The 18,600-nt window shown below is 41.2% G+C and overlaps 1 protein-coding gene across 1 annotated transcript; it reads left to right on the top strand.

Moving 5' to 3' along the window:
- The first annotated feature begins 404 nt into the window (after positions 1–404).
- FAM241A (family with sequence similarity 241 member A) lies at positions 405–16,672 on the top strand. Its single transcript, XM_062492965.1, has 2 exons — positions 405–531; positions 13,286–16,672. The coding sequence occupies exons 1-2, from the start codon at positions 430–432 to the stop codon at positions 13,529–13,531; spliced, it is 348 nt and encodes a 115-aa protein (XP_062348949.1). The 5' UTR covers positions 405–429; the 3' UTR covers positions 13,532–16,672.
- Positions 16,673–18,600: the final 1,928 nt, after the last annotated feature.

Raw genomic sequence — 18,600 nt, 5'->3', positions numbered from 1 at the left:
TTCCTCTTTCCCGAGGGAGGAACAGCAAATGCCACATTTCACACTGCCAAGAGGCAGCCGTTTCTCCCCAGGGAGACACCAAACAGGAGTGGTGCTAAAATTATCGCTTTAGTAACACCTGGCACTTCCTGCTTTTAGTAAAAGCTAAAATCGGGTGCTTGGGGTGGTTTATTTCTCCCTCAAAACAAGCAGCAAGCAGCTGCCGCCCCAAGGCGGGAGCCGGCAGCGGGAGGTTCCCCTCTCCGAGGCCGCTGCCAGGGGCCGCCCCCAGCACCGCCCTCCCTCCCTCCGTTCCGTTCCTCCCTCCCTCCGTTCCTCCCTCCCTGCCGCAGCTCCCCGGGACCCCGTGACGGCCCCGTCCCGCCCCGGCAGGCGGGCGCGGCGGGAGCGCGGGGAGTGCTCGGTTCCTCTCGGCGCGGAGCAGCAGCCATGGGCTCGGTGTCGCAGCTCCCGCCGTCCCCGCCGCTCGGGGAATGCGATCGGGAAGCGGGGGCGGCGGCCGCCTGGCACCGGCGGCGCCCGGAGGAGCAGGTGGGTGCCCTCCCGTGAGGGGTCTGGGAGGGCGGGTCGCGGCTCCGGGGCTGGCCCCGCCGCCAGGGAACGACGGAAAAGCGGAGATGCCTTTTGATTCCTCTCCCGTTTCATTCCCGGTACAGCCACCCGTGTGAGCCGCTCCCGGGTAAAGCTCCATTGCGGCGGGGCTTATGCAACCTGCGTGGGGCTGCCCACGCGTGGTGCTGGAGTATCCCGCCAGTGGGCCCGCCTGACCCTGGTTCTTCCTTCGGGACGCTTAGTCCGCCTGGACGAAAATGGGAGCAGATGTACGAGGGTAGTCCCTGCGCGGCATCCGCATATATCTAGCTGGAAATAACCAGGGTGCTCTTGCTATCCCCGGAATTCCCCCCAGTAGTTCAGCTCTTGTGTTCGTTCACTTGAGTATTTTAACCTTTTAGTCTCTGTATGACTTAAGAAACGTATTATATTGTAACTGGAGGAAAACAATTCTTTTTTCCGTTTTGTTTTATTTTTTTTTTTGTCTGCTTCAGGATTTATATTTTTATGGCATGGAAATGGGCTTTTTGCTTAGGAGCGGTTTCCCTGTTGTTAGCTTAAACTGCCTTTCCAGGCACCCTTTTGTTTTGCAGACAGCATCGCCCCGGTGTGTAGACAAAGGCCGTACTTTAAAGGCACCTTTATTGCTGTTTCCTTTAAAGGAAGAAAGAACACAACCTTTTTCATGCACAATAGTAGAATGCAATGATCTGCTCTGAAATGTACTTATGATTGCACAGGGGCAAGCAAAGCTGCTGGAGCGTATCCCTAAGTAATTTCCAGATGGCTTTGATTTCGTTAATCATGTTTGTTGACAATTCGTACAAGATGCTCTGCACTTAACCATGCTCTGCACTCAGCCATGTTACAGCTGAAGTAGTCTAATATTGGGAAGTGTCTGGTGGTTTGCCTGACATTACACGTAGAAGCGGGCCACTCAGAAAGATTCTGCTACTTGAGAATTCACTTAGCCACGTTTACGTAAGTCAGCGCATCTTCTTTCCCCTTTGTCTAGACAAATGGGGCAGAGCAGGGCACAGGCCCGAATGTAGGGTAAGGACAGACGCACCAAGGGAGGCTCAGAGTTCTCTCTCTGTGTCCATAAGGCCTCGTGCAGGATGTCACAGGAGGCAAGTAAGGAATACTTGCTGGTTCTGGTTACTGTCTTCCCTGAAAAGAGGTTAAAAAGTTGCATTACATCTTCTCATGTATTACTGTGCTCAAATTAGTTGCAATTTTTCACCAAGGAGCTTTTCCCTGCAGTTTACAGCTGCTTCTGCTCCAAGGGTGTGTTGTGGTTTCAGGGGATGATGTAGGCTGAAGAGCTGCCTTCCAGTAGTGCCTAAACACATTTTCGAATGAAACTGGTAATAAAGGTACTGCTTGGGTGGCCACAGCCACACTTGCCACACAAACTCTCATTCCACTTTTCTCAGGCCCTTTCTGACAAGTTGGGGTGTAAAAATAGGACAGTAGAAATTTTAAATAGGCCACAAGGAAGAAGGAGAAAATCCTTCCTATTTATTGGATCTGTCTCACTGTCATAGCACAGAGTAGTTTTTCTGCATACTGAGGTGCACTCAGCTGAGAAAAAAATAAACTAGGTTTGGAAATAAGGATTATCGCTTGCCTTTATGTAATATACAGAAAGAATTTAAATGTTGGATAAAGTAACAGTAAAATAATAATAATTGGGTAAACAAGCAGTATTGCTTTGTTTTATGTGTAGGGAAGACACAAGGAGTTGGTGGTACCTAAACTTACTGCAAACTTTGAGAGAAAGTCCCAGATTCTCTTGTTCAAGAGAAGAACAAACTTGTAGCTTGATTTGCAGGGGCTCCTGGGTCACCAAGCCTTGTCAAGCTCTGTACCTTTTTGGCTTTCATGAGTGTGTTCAGTTTTCTCTTCCAATAATCAGTTTCCCCTGCCCTTTTTGCTCTCATGGAGGAATTGTTGCTGACCTCTGCTGTTCCAACGGGCAGGGATCCTGTTTCCAGGCTAGGTCTTTATTGGAGTGTCTCATGGAGCCCCAGCACTGTCGCTGTGTTTGCTGAGGGTATTTGCACTGCTAACACAGACTCTGGTCCTAAGCCTGTGTTTTCCTCTTCCATGTTCTCTCCTGAACTATAAATGCGTGCACCACTTTAGTCAGATGTGTGAAGCAAAGGAAGTCAAAATCTGCTTTGGTGTTGGTATTAATTCTTATTTCTCTCCTCTGATGTGAAGGAAGACCTTCATGAGAGAAAATCCTTTGGCCTCTTTTTTTAGAGGGACTTTTAGGTGAGGCTCTGGGGCTTCAAACCTAGGTGCGATTTGGTTTTTCCCATTTCCTGCAAAATAAACACAGGTTGTGTAAGATCATACCTTGTAACATAAAACTAAAATAATACCTGCCTGACAAGCAGAACCTAAGTAATAATGAGTACACAGTTTAATTTTTTATTTTTTTTTTAGGAAAGAGTATTCTGTAGGAAACAAATCTATTTAATGTCAAACCCTGTGGCTTTAATTTTTTATTGAAGCTTGTTATTGTGTCAGCACAGGCATGCGTAGTGAAATTACTGACAGATACAGTTTTGAAAGAATGGAAGGATATGTAACTAAATGTTATACATAGCCTTTGAAATTCATTATCAAAGTAGACTGTAGAACTACCTACTTCTGTGATTAGATTTGAAAGCAGAACTGGATGATAATTTGATTTGTATCCTTTGTAGGTTTGTATGCAAAGGTAATTACACCTATTTTAGTCTTCAAAACACTGCCCAACCTGGATAGTTTCTTCCACCTCTCCTGTATTGCAGTGCTGGGGTTCAGAAGTAGTAAGTGAAGGCACCCAAAGATTCAGCTGCTCCTGAAGCCATGGGAATAATAGGCTGCTGCTTTGCCCCTCAAGGTCACATTTTTTTTCCCAACTGTTAATAGTTATCAGTCAGACACATAGAATGTCCTGTATTTTCAATATCACTAGAGACAAGGACCTCAAACCTCCTTCTCTAACCCACTTCCTAAAATAGGTTAGCCACTGTCACACTACTGCATTCTAATCTCATCAACACCTATAAATTGAACCATTAAATAAGAATAGAAAATCATGACTGTGTATTAATAAAAATTGATGCAGAAATCCTGCATTTGCAACGCATGCATCCTGCACGTGCCCTACAGCAGGGCATGAGGTGGTATTAGCAGGATGCCCAGCACCCTGTCTGTCTATAGGGACTTTGCAGCCAAGCTGTGTATCACAGTGGAGCTCCTGACAGCTGTGGTACTGTGGTTGCCTTCTGTACTGAGAATTGTGGGCAGTTCCCTGTCTGGGCAAGGACGGGGTTTAGTTCCTTGTAATCACAGTTGAAGACTATAACAAAATTCCCAGTTGCTTCACTGAGGCCAGGATTTCTGCACTGGTTTAGGATACGCAGAATCCACAGTGCTGTTCAACTGTGAAACCAAGGCTTCTAGAAAATGTTGAAGTGCAGAGTTAATATGTGATACATGTATTTTCAAATAGATTTATTAGCATAGACTATCACCTTTTCATAAACCTTAGTTTGTAAATCTTTGGGATATTTTATTATTATTGTTTTGAAGAGTGTTTTATGGCTGTAAGTGGAGTATTTTGTCCTCTAATAAATGGCTTCAGATTTAGAGGTGGTGTTATAAAAGGGCTTTGAGAATTGAGAATTTTGTTGAGGAGGTATGGGTGTCTTAACTAACTTCAAGCCCTGAACTTTTTGAATAACTTTACAGTATCACTAGTATTTCTTCAGAATGGAGAAGATAAGCAGAAACAGAACTAGAGAATAATATCAACAGACCTGTGGTAAGCCTTGTATAAAATCTTCATTAGGCTGTTGGGTGGTTGTGTGCTGTGTTGCTCAGAATGGTATAATTTCAGTCATAAGTCAGTAATGATCAAGAATGTTTTAAAGTACCTTTGTATATGTGGAACTTATGCCTAAGGCTGGAGATCTATTTTTAATTTATTCCATGCTGAGATAATCTGAAAATTGTAGGTTTCTCCTGCTCACAGTTGTTGGAATTTGTTTCCGAAAGCAGTCATACTTGACAAGGAGGACTTAATCTCAAATTTGTTCTGGCTCTACAAATAAATTAACTCTATTGCAGAGGTTCATAACTATCAAACAATAGATGATAATAACTTTTGTAAATGCATTATTAAGTTTTTGGGGCTTAACAGCATTTGAAGGAAAAACCACCAACCCTTCAAACATACCCATAGCACCTACAATAGATAGGATAACATGCTTTGTTTGAATGATGTCAAGATCCAATTTTCTTAAAGAAAAAAGTATTCTGGAGATACAAGCAAATAGAAATATCCTCTCTTTAAAAGGCAAAATTAACAGCTGTTGCTTTTCAGCAAGCCAGCGCATTCGATACCACGCTGAATGTACAGGGATTGCAAACATTTTTTCTGAGTCAAACTGACCAATTTTAGTGAGGGACCCTGATAAATGAAATCAGTAGAAATTAAATGTTGAATGTGTAATGAAAAGATGGATTAGATATTGCATTAGATCTAGTGTCTATGTAAAATTGCAGTATGGATGGGATTGAGTTACAGGAACAGTAGCAGGAGCGCAAGAAAGAGTGTAAACAGCATCCTTAAAGTGGGAGAGAGAGGTAGTAGATCTTGACAGGGGGGCAGGCAGGTTTCTTCTCCCATGTTCCCTCCTGTGCCAGGTTCCTGTCTCACACTTTACCATCTGGTGCTGCATGAGTGGGGAATTTACTCCTGAAATTATGGGACATTTTTTGTGTTTATCAAGGGAAGTCTCTGTTATTTTTGAAGCTATCTCTGTTCCACCTGTACACAAGTTAAAGTATCTAGAAAAGCCTTTTCATCTCTTCAGTGCAAAACTTCTCCTGGTATTTCAGAGTTTGTTCCAGCATCTGTTGGTTCTAAACCTGAGTTGCTGCAAAAGCTGACTAAAAGGAATCTGGCACTGTTGCTTTTATGTTGTTACTTGTTTCTATAGAAACATCTTGTCTCAATTTTATAAATTATTTCTAGATTCTTGCTGTAAAAGGAATGCTAACCCAATCTTTGGTTTACAATCTTTTGCTTAAGCTTCCTCTAAGTATGTCACTTTTATTGGTAGCTGCTGTAAAGTACTTTTGGTATTAAGAACTTTTCTAGTTTTCTTGAATTTGCTTCTTTTTCCCAGAGGAAGAAGTTAAAGTATGTTTTTTCTGTCTTGTTTCTCAACTGTAAACCAAGTTTGTTTTTTTTCCTCTTCATTTCCAAATCTATTGATCTTTTCTTAGTTAAATATCAGATTAAAATTAGCCTAGAGAAATGAACCTGTGTGGGTTTTGTTGTGTTTTTTCCTCTCCAGACATCTGAAATTAATTTTCTTATCTTTGTAGTCTATTGGCTGTATATCAAGATCTTTTTACTGCTAATGTTGACAAGGTTAAATACTAATTGTTAGTTTTACACAAGCAAAGGGATACCAGTCTCTTCCCGTAGTAAAGAGGAAGAAAATCAGAAATATTTCCAATGAAATCACGTGCAAATTTCACTTTCTTTTCATTAAGTCTAAGATATCTTTTAAGTACAAGAAAGCAGGGTGAGGTCCTGATCAGATGCCAGGTGTTACTAGTAACAAAACTCTTTTGCATATGTGGAGAAGTAGGGGGCAGAAAGGCAGCACCCACCAGGCCAGTGCATCAGCAGCGTTTGTACTTGTGACCTGCAATGGGGTGAGGCTGTGGTAAGCACAGAGAGGAGGCCACCAGCTGGGAGCCTGCTGTTGGCTGCAAATCTCCAGAGCCAGTCCATGGCAATACACTGTGTGGTCATATGGCTGAGTACCAGCCAGATTGGATCATTCATTCCCTCAGGACTTCCACAGCTGGCTGCCCAACTATTAAATATTTGTAGCTGTGTGTTGGCTGGTGGGTCCCTATCTGCACCCAGCAGAAGTCAGTCTCTTATTCTGGAGGAGGGGAGGGAACTTGTGGTTTCTTCCATCCTGGTCTCTGTCATCTGCTCACTTTCTTCTGCTTTTATGTTTTGTTTAAAGAATGGTCCTAAAGTATTTTCAGTTTTAGTTTGCATCTTCTAAAAAAGACAGCTCTGAGGCACTCTCTTCTGAACATTAACATCCCAACTTACTGAAAAATACTCCTATTTTTGAAAGTAAGCTTGTTCTTAAAGTCATATCTCACTGGCTTTTTTGACATTTAGATGCTTCATTTTGACATTTAGGGCTTCAGATAGCAGACACACCACCTGTTCCCTGGAGTAAAAATAATCACAATTGGAGTCAGATAGTGAGCAGTTAAATACTGCAGATAAAACTTCTTGGAAAAAAAATGGAATGTGTAGATGGGTATATAAATGTGACATCCCTGCATTTCTTTATTGGAGGATTGGAGTCATCTTAACATCTCATCCAGAAGTCATCCATGCATTCTTTATTACAAGGATTTTTTAACATCTCATTTAGATGTCATTAGACACATGGTTGCAATGGAATTCAAAAGGAATTTCTTTTCTATATAATCTGGAAATAATTCTCTTTAATATTCAATTCTTTTTCTTTTGTTCATAATTGTACATATGATGGATTGTGATCTGAGGCATGACAAACAGTTTGGAGATGCTGCTGCTTTTCTGTGGTGGAGGTGAACATTGTATATGCTTGTGTGTCCTCTCTCATTACCTTCCTTGCCCAGCAGCACTTTTTTGATTTTTTAAAATAATAAGCTTTTACATGGAGAGTAGTTATTTTCCCAATTCACTGTCCTTTTCTCCTTCATTGTTGGAATTCAATGTTTGTCTAACACACTTTTAGGCATTTGATGCAAGAAAAGAGACAATTATAAACTTGTACTCAGTCTGGTGCTGTTGTGAAGTCCATGGTGGGAATTTTTCAGGTTGTCTGAGCAAGAGAAGACTGTTGAGGTTTCTTCTATTCAATAGTCATGACCAAATAGAAGACTGCTACTTGGTTTGCTTTAATGGAGGTTGTACCTTCATAGTGGTTAAATGGATTTTTATTTTTTTTTAACAAAACATCCTGAATCTTCTTGTCGAGCCAGTTCCTTGTGTTCATCTGTTCCCTTCTCCCTCCCACAGTACAACGGCTCTTGTCACTCAAGTAAGTTACTTGGGGTTCTTTTTCCAGACACGCACAAAAATTCCGAACAAAACACACCACCTCAAAATTCTTAGGCTAAGTGTGGAAAGCTGTGGATTGAGCGGCTGCTTCAGCAGATATAATGCCTGGAAAACCATAACTATACCTCTCCACATGGCCACATCAGGGGTAAGGTAACAGAACTGAAATTTGTGGTTACTTTGGAGCTGTTCAGTCCTCCTAACAGAAAAAATAAATGTTAAATCTGTGTTCCCATGCTATTTTTGATTAGCCACGGGAAAATAATTTCCCACGTGTGTAGGGTAGTTTTGTGTCCCTCTTGGATCCATTTGTGTTCTGCATCCTCCAAGGGCTTGGCAGATTTTCTTGGTGTGATCTGCAAATAGTCAGGTGCAAGAACTGTGTGCCCACAGCAATTTGAGGGGAAAAGACCATAAACTGGCTACATTGCACACTGAAGATGCAGATATGGATCAATTGTAGGCCACTGTGAAAAGTTCAGTGCTAACTTTATCCTTCTCTCCTAGGAAATAGCGTATGACTCACTGCAAAGATGGCTTCTTTCTGGGTGGAGGATGTAGTGATGGGATCTCGTGTTTCACTGCCTCATCAAAGCACCCTTTAATAGGAAGGGGGTAAGCAAGAAGAAGAATGTCCTGTTAGACTGGTATGGAGCAGCCTCTGCTTGCAATATACCATGTGTTTTCCTGAGTTTATGAAGCAGTGAGTTTCAGTGAATGCGTGGAAGTTTGCCATAAGCAGGGGCAGTTAGTGGTCAGAACACAGGGTATTTTGTGTGTTGTGTTGATAACAAACATAACTGGAAAAGCCACGGATGGATGTTAGTTGGGTTCAGTAGGATGACTAGAACTTTACCTTCTTTGTTATTTTAAAGCTAGTCAAGGAAAAGATTCAATTACATGCAGGATTTTCTTTCAGAAGCACTTCAGGCATATAGGACCATCAGCAGTTCTGAAAGCAGACGGAACTTGTCACTTCGTAGCTCCTCTGTGACCTCCTCGTTGGGTTTCATTCTAAAGAAGATGATTTTATGGCATCCTGCATCACATCTGCAAGGGCCTGTCATGGTTCTCCTTGAAGCATCACAGCCCCTAAGCTATTTGGCCTTAACAGAGGGGGAAGTTTAGTTCCAGGTTTCCAGGTATAAAAGTTTTTCAGAGTTTGGATCTTCAGGTTCTGACTTTCTGCCAGTAAGCAGTGGGAGACAGCAGACCATGGCTTTGCTGGTGAAAATGTGTTGTTTTGGATAGGGAGGGAGATCTTGTAATATCAAACATCTGAAAAGACCAGAGGAAATGAGGTGGTTGGTGGGAAGCTGCAGATACCAATGGATTTGTGAGGGACATTGTTTGTGCATGCTGGGCAGTAGAGTGGATCAGATGCTTCCCTTTCTGTTCTGTATAACTTTGTTTTTAACTTTGAATAATTTAAAAATTAGAAACCAAATACGAAATTGAGTATGGAGTACTGCAGACTCTGTAGCCCCCAACACAGGAAAGACATGGTCCTGCTGGAATGAGTCCAGAAGATGACCATGAAGATACAAGTCTCCTGTTAAAACAGGCTTGAGAGAGTCGGGGCTGTTCATCCTGGAGAAGGCTCCAGGGAGCTATTATAGCACTTTGCAGTGCCTAAAAGGAGAGAATTTGAGAGGGTCTTTTTACCAGGGGCATGTAGGCATAGGACAATGGGGAACGGTTTCAAACTGACAGAGAACAGATTCAGACTAGGTCTGTCAGTAAGCCTAAAATAAAATTATATGGATGTAAAATTAATTTAAATTACAGTAAGAAGTAATTCATTGCAGTAATTTGATAAGAAACATTAGGTTAGGAAAGAAATGCAGTCAGCATTTCTAATACATTCTGGTTTAGACTTACTCACTTAGGAAAGCCTTATTCTCCTTTCTCCTTTAGGAATAATATTGTATGTGTTTATTTGGTGAGTGTCTTTCAGCCTGCTGGAGGAAGGGGGCAAGTTCTTTTCTCAGAGGCAGTGCTGCTGTTCCTGTCTTTTCAGGATATAGTTTGGGCATGTATTAATCTATATCCGTCTAGATCTCTGCCTGCTCTGCTGTTCTCCAGTCCCTCTGAATTTCTTCAACACTCCTGTGTTTCAAGGAGTGAGGAAAGGCAAACAAATGAGTGCAGATTAAGTGGCCATCTCTTACATTCTCTCCTCAGCTGTAGCAGATGAAGTCTGAGAGTGCCCCCTGCATGGCACCTGCTAGCTATGAGAAGAGCAGCTGGGAAAGGCCTGGAAAGCATGTTTTCTCTGAGGCTAGTGCAGATCAAGAAATTCCCTCTGCTCCCTCCTGATACACACTTGATTCTCAAAAGTTACAAAGCATAGGCTGAGTTGTTGATTTTTTTAAACTAGTAACTTTGAAACGGAAACTTCTGCTTTTACAGGAGGAAGCTCTGGTTTTGCAGAGGCAAGGGGGCACAGCTGCAACTGCTCAGAATGGGTACATTTCTCTCTCCACATTTTGTGTGTTATGGTAGTGTCTGTCTGTTTCAGGCTGATTTAACAAGATTAGTATGAAAATAACCCTATGAAAATAGTTCAGTAAAAATTAAAGAGTCGGCTGGGACTGTGTGTTTGCTGAAGACGGCCAATTTCTAAAATGGTTTAGAAAAGTATTTTACAGGGGAAAAAAAAAGTTGGTTCTGAGGTTATGATTTGAGAGCTATGCCATATGTATGGGATTGCATGCCATTGTACTGTTGCCCTGAAAATTCATGAGAGAAATTCTAGCTGTAATATTAAAACTTATTTATTATTCCTTAGCAATTTTGAGTATTGTAACATTACTGGCATTTGCCCTAAAGGTTCTGTTTTAGCTACACCTCTGAAGACATGTATTTGTCCAGCATGTGAAATATCATGCAATAGTAAAGAAAAATATGCCATCAGTGTTTCATGACAGATCATCTGTTCTCAGCTCCACTTTTTTTGCTGAGTTGCCTGAAGCAAGATCTACTTAGCCTGAATTAACTGAAGCAGACTTTGAAGTCTTGAGAATTTCCATGATAATTTTGAAAGGTTTTATAAGCTATTGAAAAATATTTGGAAAATTAACTTGACACCTATTATGCAATTAAACATACACTTGTCAGTCTCTGTGCCTGGCAGCTCCATGTGTGTAATCGCTTTAGAGTACATAAATCTGCCCTTGTTTGAGAAGGTGAGGGAGGGGTAATGAAAAATCAGCAATACCTAGACAGCCTACATGAGGTGGAATTTACTGTGTTTACCTTGTTTAAGAGACAGTGTGCAGTTTCTTGCTGTTAGCTTATCAAAGCAAGCGGAGCTGCAAGTGCAATCATGTGTCCTACAGTTGCCTCATACCAGGAGAGATGTTGTTGGCATGGACATGTGTGGTTAATCCTGCTTTGCCCGGTGGGAGCTGCAGAAGAGCTTGCATACCTGTGCCTGCTGGCAGCCTCCGGGCCAGTGCTGCATTAGCTTTGTGCAAAGGCTTCCAGGACCTTGCCGAGTACCACTAACAAGCCAGGGGCAAAGTGATGTGTTTGTTTTTTCCCTCCTGGTTGCCCTGGCCATGGCTAGAAAATGTAGTGATTTCTCAACTGTTCTCTCAGAAGTGGTCTTTGCATCGTTTGATGTGAGCTGTGCTCTGATCCACTCCACCATCATCTGCCATGTGGTCCCTCTGGTCTCTGCATGCAGGAAGCAAGTAAATGTATTTTCCCTTCCCAGCACATCCCTTGTCTTTTCCCCTAGTTGTTATGATCATTATACACTTAGGTTAAGAGTCTGTCTCCCTGTGTTCTTTGGGAATGGAGGGATAAGAGTTCCATTGTGTTCCCAGCCCTGCCTAGTTTACAGGGGCTCACAAGAGGCTCTGCTTTTCTGGAAGGGACTAATCTTGAAACACTGGGATTATTGATGAGTTAATGTTTCTTTGAATTAAGTTGAATTAAGCAAAGCACAGTTAAAGCCAAAATGCTGAAGAAAATCCAGTAAGGGGGAGAAAACAACCTGGGCCTGTGAAGTGGGCTGAAAGGAGGCAAGAGAGTGTCTTTCTGTACATAAACCTGCAGTTCTTCCCTCTCAGGCTCTATTGTACAACCACAGAAAGAGTGAACAGAGTATTAGTTATGAATTACTTATGAACACATTACTGTTCAGGCTTCCTGTGCCTTTATGGAATTCAGTACTGAAGCTTAAACCAGCCTCTTTATGAATAAGTAAATTTTTAAAAAATCCTGGTACTTTCAGCTAAGGAACTGTTGATGTTTTGTTGGTGTTTTTTGGTTTTGTTTTTTTTTTTTTTTTCTCAACAGCAGCTGTAGAGCTTTACCCAGAGCATTTAGCCAGCAGGTTCTGCATGGTGGCCTTTTAAAGTCTGGACTAGAAAATCAATATTGGCTTCCTTTGGTCTTTGCTGGATGTTTTTATGTAAGAATGGTAATTCACTTCATCATTTATTAATGGTGAGCCTGGTGTGAAAGGGAATTTCTATTTCTCTACCAAGACCATGCCATGGAACAAGGGATGCAGAATAGCATTCATCCTTGAAGATGGAACATGCTTGCTTTGAATCTGGGAGTAGACTAATTGCACGTAGAGCTTGTGGGCAATTTGTAGGACCTATTAATCTGTTGACTGAATTATTTATGAGTACCTGCTGCATGTGTTTTCACTGCTGCCTAATGGAAGCATTAGAAGACTCATGTTCATCATCTTGAAAGCATGTTTGCCCTGTCATACCCAAACACAAGGCAATAAGGTTTTGTGCAAAGAATCTCTGGACACTGGGGAAGAGAGATGAGATCTCAAGCTCTAATCTAGTTACAATTTGCATGTTGAAACACTGATGTTTTCTGCAGTGATATTTACATGTGACATCTTCATTTTAAGATGGACCTCTGCCTTCCTGTGCATTTGCTCTGCCATTTTTTATTTCACAAAAGTCCAGAACCTGTTTTTCCTTCCCTTTGCTTTTTTATACCACCACTTTGTATCTGTGCAGTCCTTGGGTCTGTCTTCCTTTTCCTGACTTGCATGGCTTCCTACACCAACATCAGGATAGATGTTTGTCACTTTCCTGGTCAGATCCAGTGCCCTTCTTTTAGCAGTGAGTAGTAGCCCTTCAGTTCCTGGGCTTCAGTGCAAAATACTTCATAGTTCATGTTTAATAGTTTGATATCGTTCTTGAAGTTCTGGAAATAATTCAGCCAAATGCCTTCCCTGAAATTAGAGGCATCTCATTCCGTTGTGGTTGCCTTGACAACCGCAGGTTGCACAAACAGGTAAGATGTATGACCTGCAGGAGAGCTTTACACCTGCTCTGGAGTGACATCTGGAGCGGAGGGAGGGGCTGTCATACATTTGTAGCACCACTTCAGATGTCCCAGGCTTTGACAAATTACGTCCTTAGCATTGTACCGAGGTCATAAGCTATGTAGCATTTTCAATCTCTTGATTTAAGGAGTAGATTTATTGCATGTATATCTTAGTTTTATGCATTCAGATAGAAACAGATGAGAGACTTGTTCAGAGCCACAGTAATAAAACTGTACAACATACTTACTCTTTTTGTCTTCCGTCTGCAGGTCCACCAAGAACAAAGGAACCACACCACAGAACCTGTGATAGACGACTATAAAAAGATGGGGACACTCTTTGGAGAGCTAAACAAAAGCCTTATCAGAATAGGCTTCACAAGGATGTACTTTGGAGAACGGATAGTAGAACCTGTAATAATTATATTCTTCTGGGTTATGCTCTGGTTTCTTGGCCTACAGGCTCTTGGACTGGTGGCTGTTCTGTGCCTTGTCATTATTTATGTACAACAGTAAAATTTTGTAGATACTATTTGTATTATGTATTTCAACAGTGTCACTATGTCAGTGGTTTTATGTGTTTAAGTAAATGGGTGGTATATCAAAAGCTGCAATACTTCAAATTGCTAAATTTCCAATGAGGGGGGCTAAAATTACATTTTAAGCCAAATCAGCAGTGTCCTTACTACATCTTTTAGAGGGAAGAAAGGAGATGTTTGTAATGTAATGGTGTGAAATGTACTGATTTCTGGGCTCTTGGGGCCTTAGCTGAAGGACTGGCTTTTCATTTTCCCCCTCCCTTCTCCCCATGTTCTTTCTTTGTATAGTAAAAATTTCATGTCTGGTTTTAAGAGGGCACTTGATATGAGTGTTCTGTTTCACTGCTGAGGGGGTTCATGTGCTGTTTGTTCCCTGAATCTGCATAACTTGTTAGTGATTTGCTGAAAAGCTAAATCTGGACAAAGGAGGTTTGGTAACAAACCTGTAATGACAAGCATTCATAAGATGAATACAATTTCCAGACGCAAAACCAAATTTGGTTAGTGTAATTTATAGTAAGCTCTCCCCCAGGAAACAAACTGTACCAGCAAAATGCCCTTATACTAATGTTAATGACTTCACACAAGACTTCAGCTATTGTTTAGGAGAAATTCCGGTCCTACATTGGCCAAGCAGTCTAATGTTGCACTGCCTTGTTTTTTGGAAATGTACTCAGTTCCTACTGCTATTTTTCTTTCTTTATTCTTTGTACTTGCTCTTTCCCCCAGTCCTCCTTCTTAAGATAAATATTTGGATAAATCATGGAGTTTGTAGGTAGTTCCAGCTGCAGTGTTGGACACTTGCCATTCCAGACAGCAGTGCTAGAATGTTGTCTGCTTCCTCTGGGTGGTGTGAGAAGTGGCTGAACAACCAGATATTAGACCAGATCTTTCAATGCTTCCCATATTTGCTGCAGTGTGGGCCCACACAAGCTAAAGCTTTCTGCACCTAAGCACACTGGACCTGTTTCCTTCATTCAAGATAAAAATGGAGTTGAAACCAGGTGGTCATTTTACTTAGTAGTTTTAACTGGTTCCTTTCCATACGAGGCAGCCAAAATGCCTAGCCATAGGTGTATGTCAGGGACCACACAACCTAGAGAAAAGGTTATATAGATTCAGGAGTGGATGCAGAATTCACTCAGCTCCCCAGTAGCCACCTCAGGGGTATGCTGCGTACTTCCAAGTTCTCCTCTTATGAAGAGAAACAGAAAAATGGGACAATATCTTTACTACTTCTACTTTATTACTACTGCTAAATAGGCTACCAATTTAATATTTGTTATACATTACTTTTAACAAGAAACTTGATTGCAGAATTGGCTTCATCTGTGGTAGAGTGAAATTGTGTAATAGGAGATGTGAAATTTACAGAAAATTACTTAACCTTTTGCAGTGACTTTTTTCCTAAATGCTTTTACAAGAATAAATTAGTTGAAGATGCTGTCTTATTCAAAGACTTTTAAAGTTAAGGATTGGCTCTCTAGAGTCCCAGTCCTGCAACTGGATTCTCAAGTCCAGCTTTATGCATGCATCATTTTGTCAGTTGGGCTCTGTTTCCAGGACTCCTGGAAGTTCTTAAAGACTTTCCTGTTAGGGAAATAATTGTTGTTTATTGCAGTGAACATGAAAGCCCATCTCCTCTGGAGTCTTTTGTACTGAAATGCCATCTCTAGACATGTCTGTCTGCTTTTATAATGAACAAGTAGTATCCTTCTGAGGAGACAGGTCACCTCTCTGGATCTTCAGATGACCCTGCATGTGGATTCAGGAGGTTCTACTGAACCAGCAGGACTGCAGGGCACTGGAACTGAGGCCCAGCTGTGTAGTTAGATGGCAACCTGTGTTGACTGGCACCTGATCAAATAGTTATGCTGGTGGCAGGGAAACATTGGTGTTTCTGGATACAGGGGGTTTTGTTGTTCAAAGCTTGAAGTCCCAAAGCAAACAGCAAGTACAGGCTGAACTCAGAGCCAGGAGCTCTGTACTCAAAAGTGCCTAGGGGTAAGCTCTGGAGTTTTTTCAAGTCCGCTAGAAGGAGAGCATCTGTTTACATCTTTGTGTATTTGTGTAGGTAGAATGATGGGGTTATGTGTATTCTCCTCCTGTATAAGGGCTGTGTTACAAAAGCATCCTGTTGTTAAAAGTAAAAAATAAAAAAAATCATTTCTTTCTTCCTACAATCCAGTTACTGTACAAAGGATCTCATCTAATTCCTTTCATCCCATAGGAAAAAGTGTGTCTGTGATACCCTTGTTGCAGTAGTTCTCTTGAGTAAAGATGCTGTGCTGTGAGAAGGCTGGTATTTCCTTGAAGTGGTCATTCTGCTCTGTACATAAGGAAGGAGGAACAGTGAACCATGGGTGTGACTGACAACTTCAGTGAGGATGTTGTTTGTATGCATGTGACCTTTTAGTATGAGCAGAGCTGTGACTGTTGCACTCATGAATTCAGTTCAGTTGCTTGTTTGATGTTCATATTTGTGTACATGTAGATAGGCTGGCTTTGGGACTGAGATTGTGTTTAGTGAATGTCTCAGGTGGTTGTTCTTAAGGGTAACTATGTCTTGTCCTTTATAGAGGTGTAGAAGCAAAGGAATCACCAAATGTTCAAAGGATGTCCCTAGCTAAAAAAGCAGGAGGTTAATTTTAAAAAAGAAAAAAAAGACAATTTCACTGTTGTCTCTATGTAGTAAAAACTGATAATGTTGTTTATGCTGTTACATGTTGTTGTTATTGCTATTATTATTATTGTTAGAATTGAATGCACCTTTATGCATCTGTGTAGGACTGTATGAAAGAATTATGTCCCTTAAATCTGTGTTAAACAACAAACAATATAATTCCTGTTGGTCGATGTGACATTGCGAGCATTTTGCATAACCTCCATTTTTTAAGGGATGGACTCTTCAGTACTGTTTCACACCTGCCAAATGCCTAAATGGTTGAAATAGTGTGTACAGAGAAGCTCTGCAGAAGAATCTTGGAGAACCCTGTTTGCCCTGAAACGTCATCACATCAAAACTGTCCATATAAAAAAGAAAAATTCTATTTCTTAAAAACTCTGTATTGAATTAATCCTATGGGAAGCACTTTGTTACTCTTTCTAATAAAAGGTATTGCCATCAATGATATCTGGGAATTCTTTGTGGTGCTTTGTTCAAAGTTATTTGATCCTTTCAAAATGTCATGGTAGGCCCAGAAGAAATGGGGCAGTGTTCAGATATCCACTGAAATCAGTTGACTTGCAGCTTGTGGAGAAAAAACTGCAGTACAAGACCTAAATAAACTGCATCATGTCTCCATGCTTGTGTGCAGCAAGTTATGCTAAACTAAAAGAGAATAAATAGTAGAGCTAGATGTTAACAAATAATGGCAATGCTATGGTATAAAGTAGCTTTTGTTTCACAGCATATTTGTTTTGCATCTAGAGCAGCCTATGAAGGGAACCAGATGCAGTCAGGGGTGTGAAAAATTCTTTGAAGCTACAATTGCTGTGCCACAGAAAGGTTTGGATGTTTTCAGGCTTGGGGTTTGGTTTTTGTTTTTGTTTCTTTTGGTTTGGTTTTTTGGTTTTTTTTGTTTGTTTGTTTTTTGTTGTTTTTTGGTTTTTTTAGATATACATAGAACATTATGTGGTTCAAAATAAATATACCTCAAACTGTTTTTTGGTTTGCTTCTGCAGGTCAGAAAGGTGTTCATTCTGCCACATCCAGCAGACACTTAAATGTATCTCTGTTGCTCAGGATGCCTAGTGATTTAAGCAGTTTGTTTTTTTAAAGTAGCAAAAGTGAGTTTTTGGTCCTTTAAACTTGTATTGGTGAATGTGCACAAAAGAAATAAGGCTCATTCCTGAATAAATTCAAGCCTTCGGGTTTTATTTCAGTTGACGTATCTTTGCCAGGCCTTTTATAGGATGCATGCAAATTCAGAACAGCCTGGCTTTGACTCTGATTCTTTCCACCCTTGGCTTTATTCTAGGGTTTGGGAACTTCTTAGCCTCTCCCCTCTGCCAGAACTGACAGTTTTATCTGCTTTGTTCATTCCTCCTTACATTCTGGTGTTCCCTTCCCTAGGGGTGTTCATTTTGAACTGTCTTTGTGCCAAGGGTTCAGGATTTTTCATAATTTGGTCTTCAAAGCCACCTAGATAGGTAGTCTCTTTTCAGATTGGTGTTTTGTTTGTTTTACTGTGCCTGCTTAATACCAGAGGGGGGAAAAATTAGGATTTTTTAAAAATATGTGTATGCTGGTCAGTCACTTCTTTTTTTACAGTGCTTATCTGCTGGTTTAGATAATGGTTACCAAACTGATTTGCAATCACCGAAGAGAGTATTGCAAATGTAGAGGATAAATGTTGGGAGGTTGGCACTAGGATTTTGAGAATAGATGGGTGAAGCAGCATGTGACTTGGAGTTGTTTCAAGCTTAAACAGGCAGATGGACTTGTAACTTCCCTTAACTCCTGCCAATGACTTGGTTGCTTCCAGGAATATCTCTGCATAAAAAATGGTCAGTATTCCTTCTACAGTCAATCTGAAGAAAACTGAGCTCTGTTTTACAGAGAGGAACCAAAGGGGATGAGAAGGAAAGTGGAATTGGACTAATAATTGGGAGTTTTAACTTGCATGCAAGCTTCTGGTAATTTCAAACTGTGGTCTTGTACTATCCAGAGAATATTTGTGTCTTGTCACGAGTCTTTATCTCCCCCAGCCTATATATGTATTTTCTAATTAGTATGAAAGTGAAGCTGCTGTGATAATATTCCCAGTTCATTGAGAATACACACCCACTTTTTCCTCTCAAGTGGCAGGAGGGATGTGACTGGATTAAAGCCCTTCTGGGGACAGCTCTTGCTGCAGCCTCAGGGTACAGGGTCTCCTTCCCAGGGTACAGCAGGCTGGTTACCAGTGCTGTTGAAATACTGGAGTCCAAGTGGCATGGAAGGGGAAAGACTGTTGTACCACAGTCAAAGAGATTTGATCAGGCACTGTTTCAGACACAGCTGTTACAGAGTATGGTGTCTAGATTTTATGTTCATTTAACGAA

The sequence above is a fragment of the Cinclus cinclus genome, chromosome 5 (assembly GCF_963662255.1).
Source record: "Cinclus cinclus chromosome 5, bCinCin1.1, whole genome shotgun sequence".
In the NCBI taxonomy this organism is placed as follows: Eukaryota; Metazoa; Chordata; class Aves; order Passeriformes; family Cinclidae; genus Cinclus; species Cinclus cinclus.
Note: the sequence above shows the minus strand (reverse complement) of the source record. Positions and strands in the feature narration are given on the sequence as shown.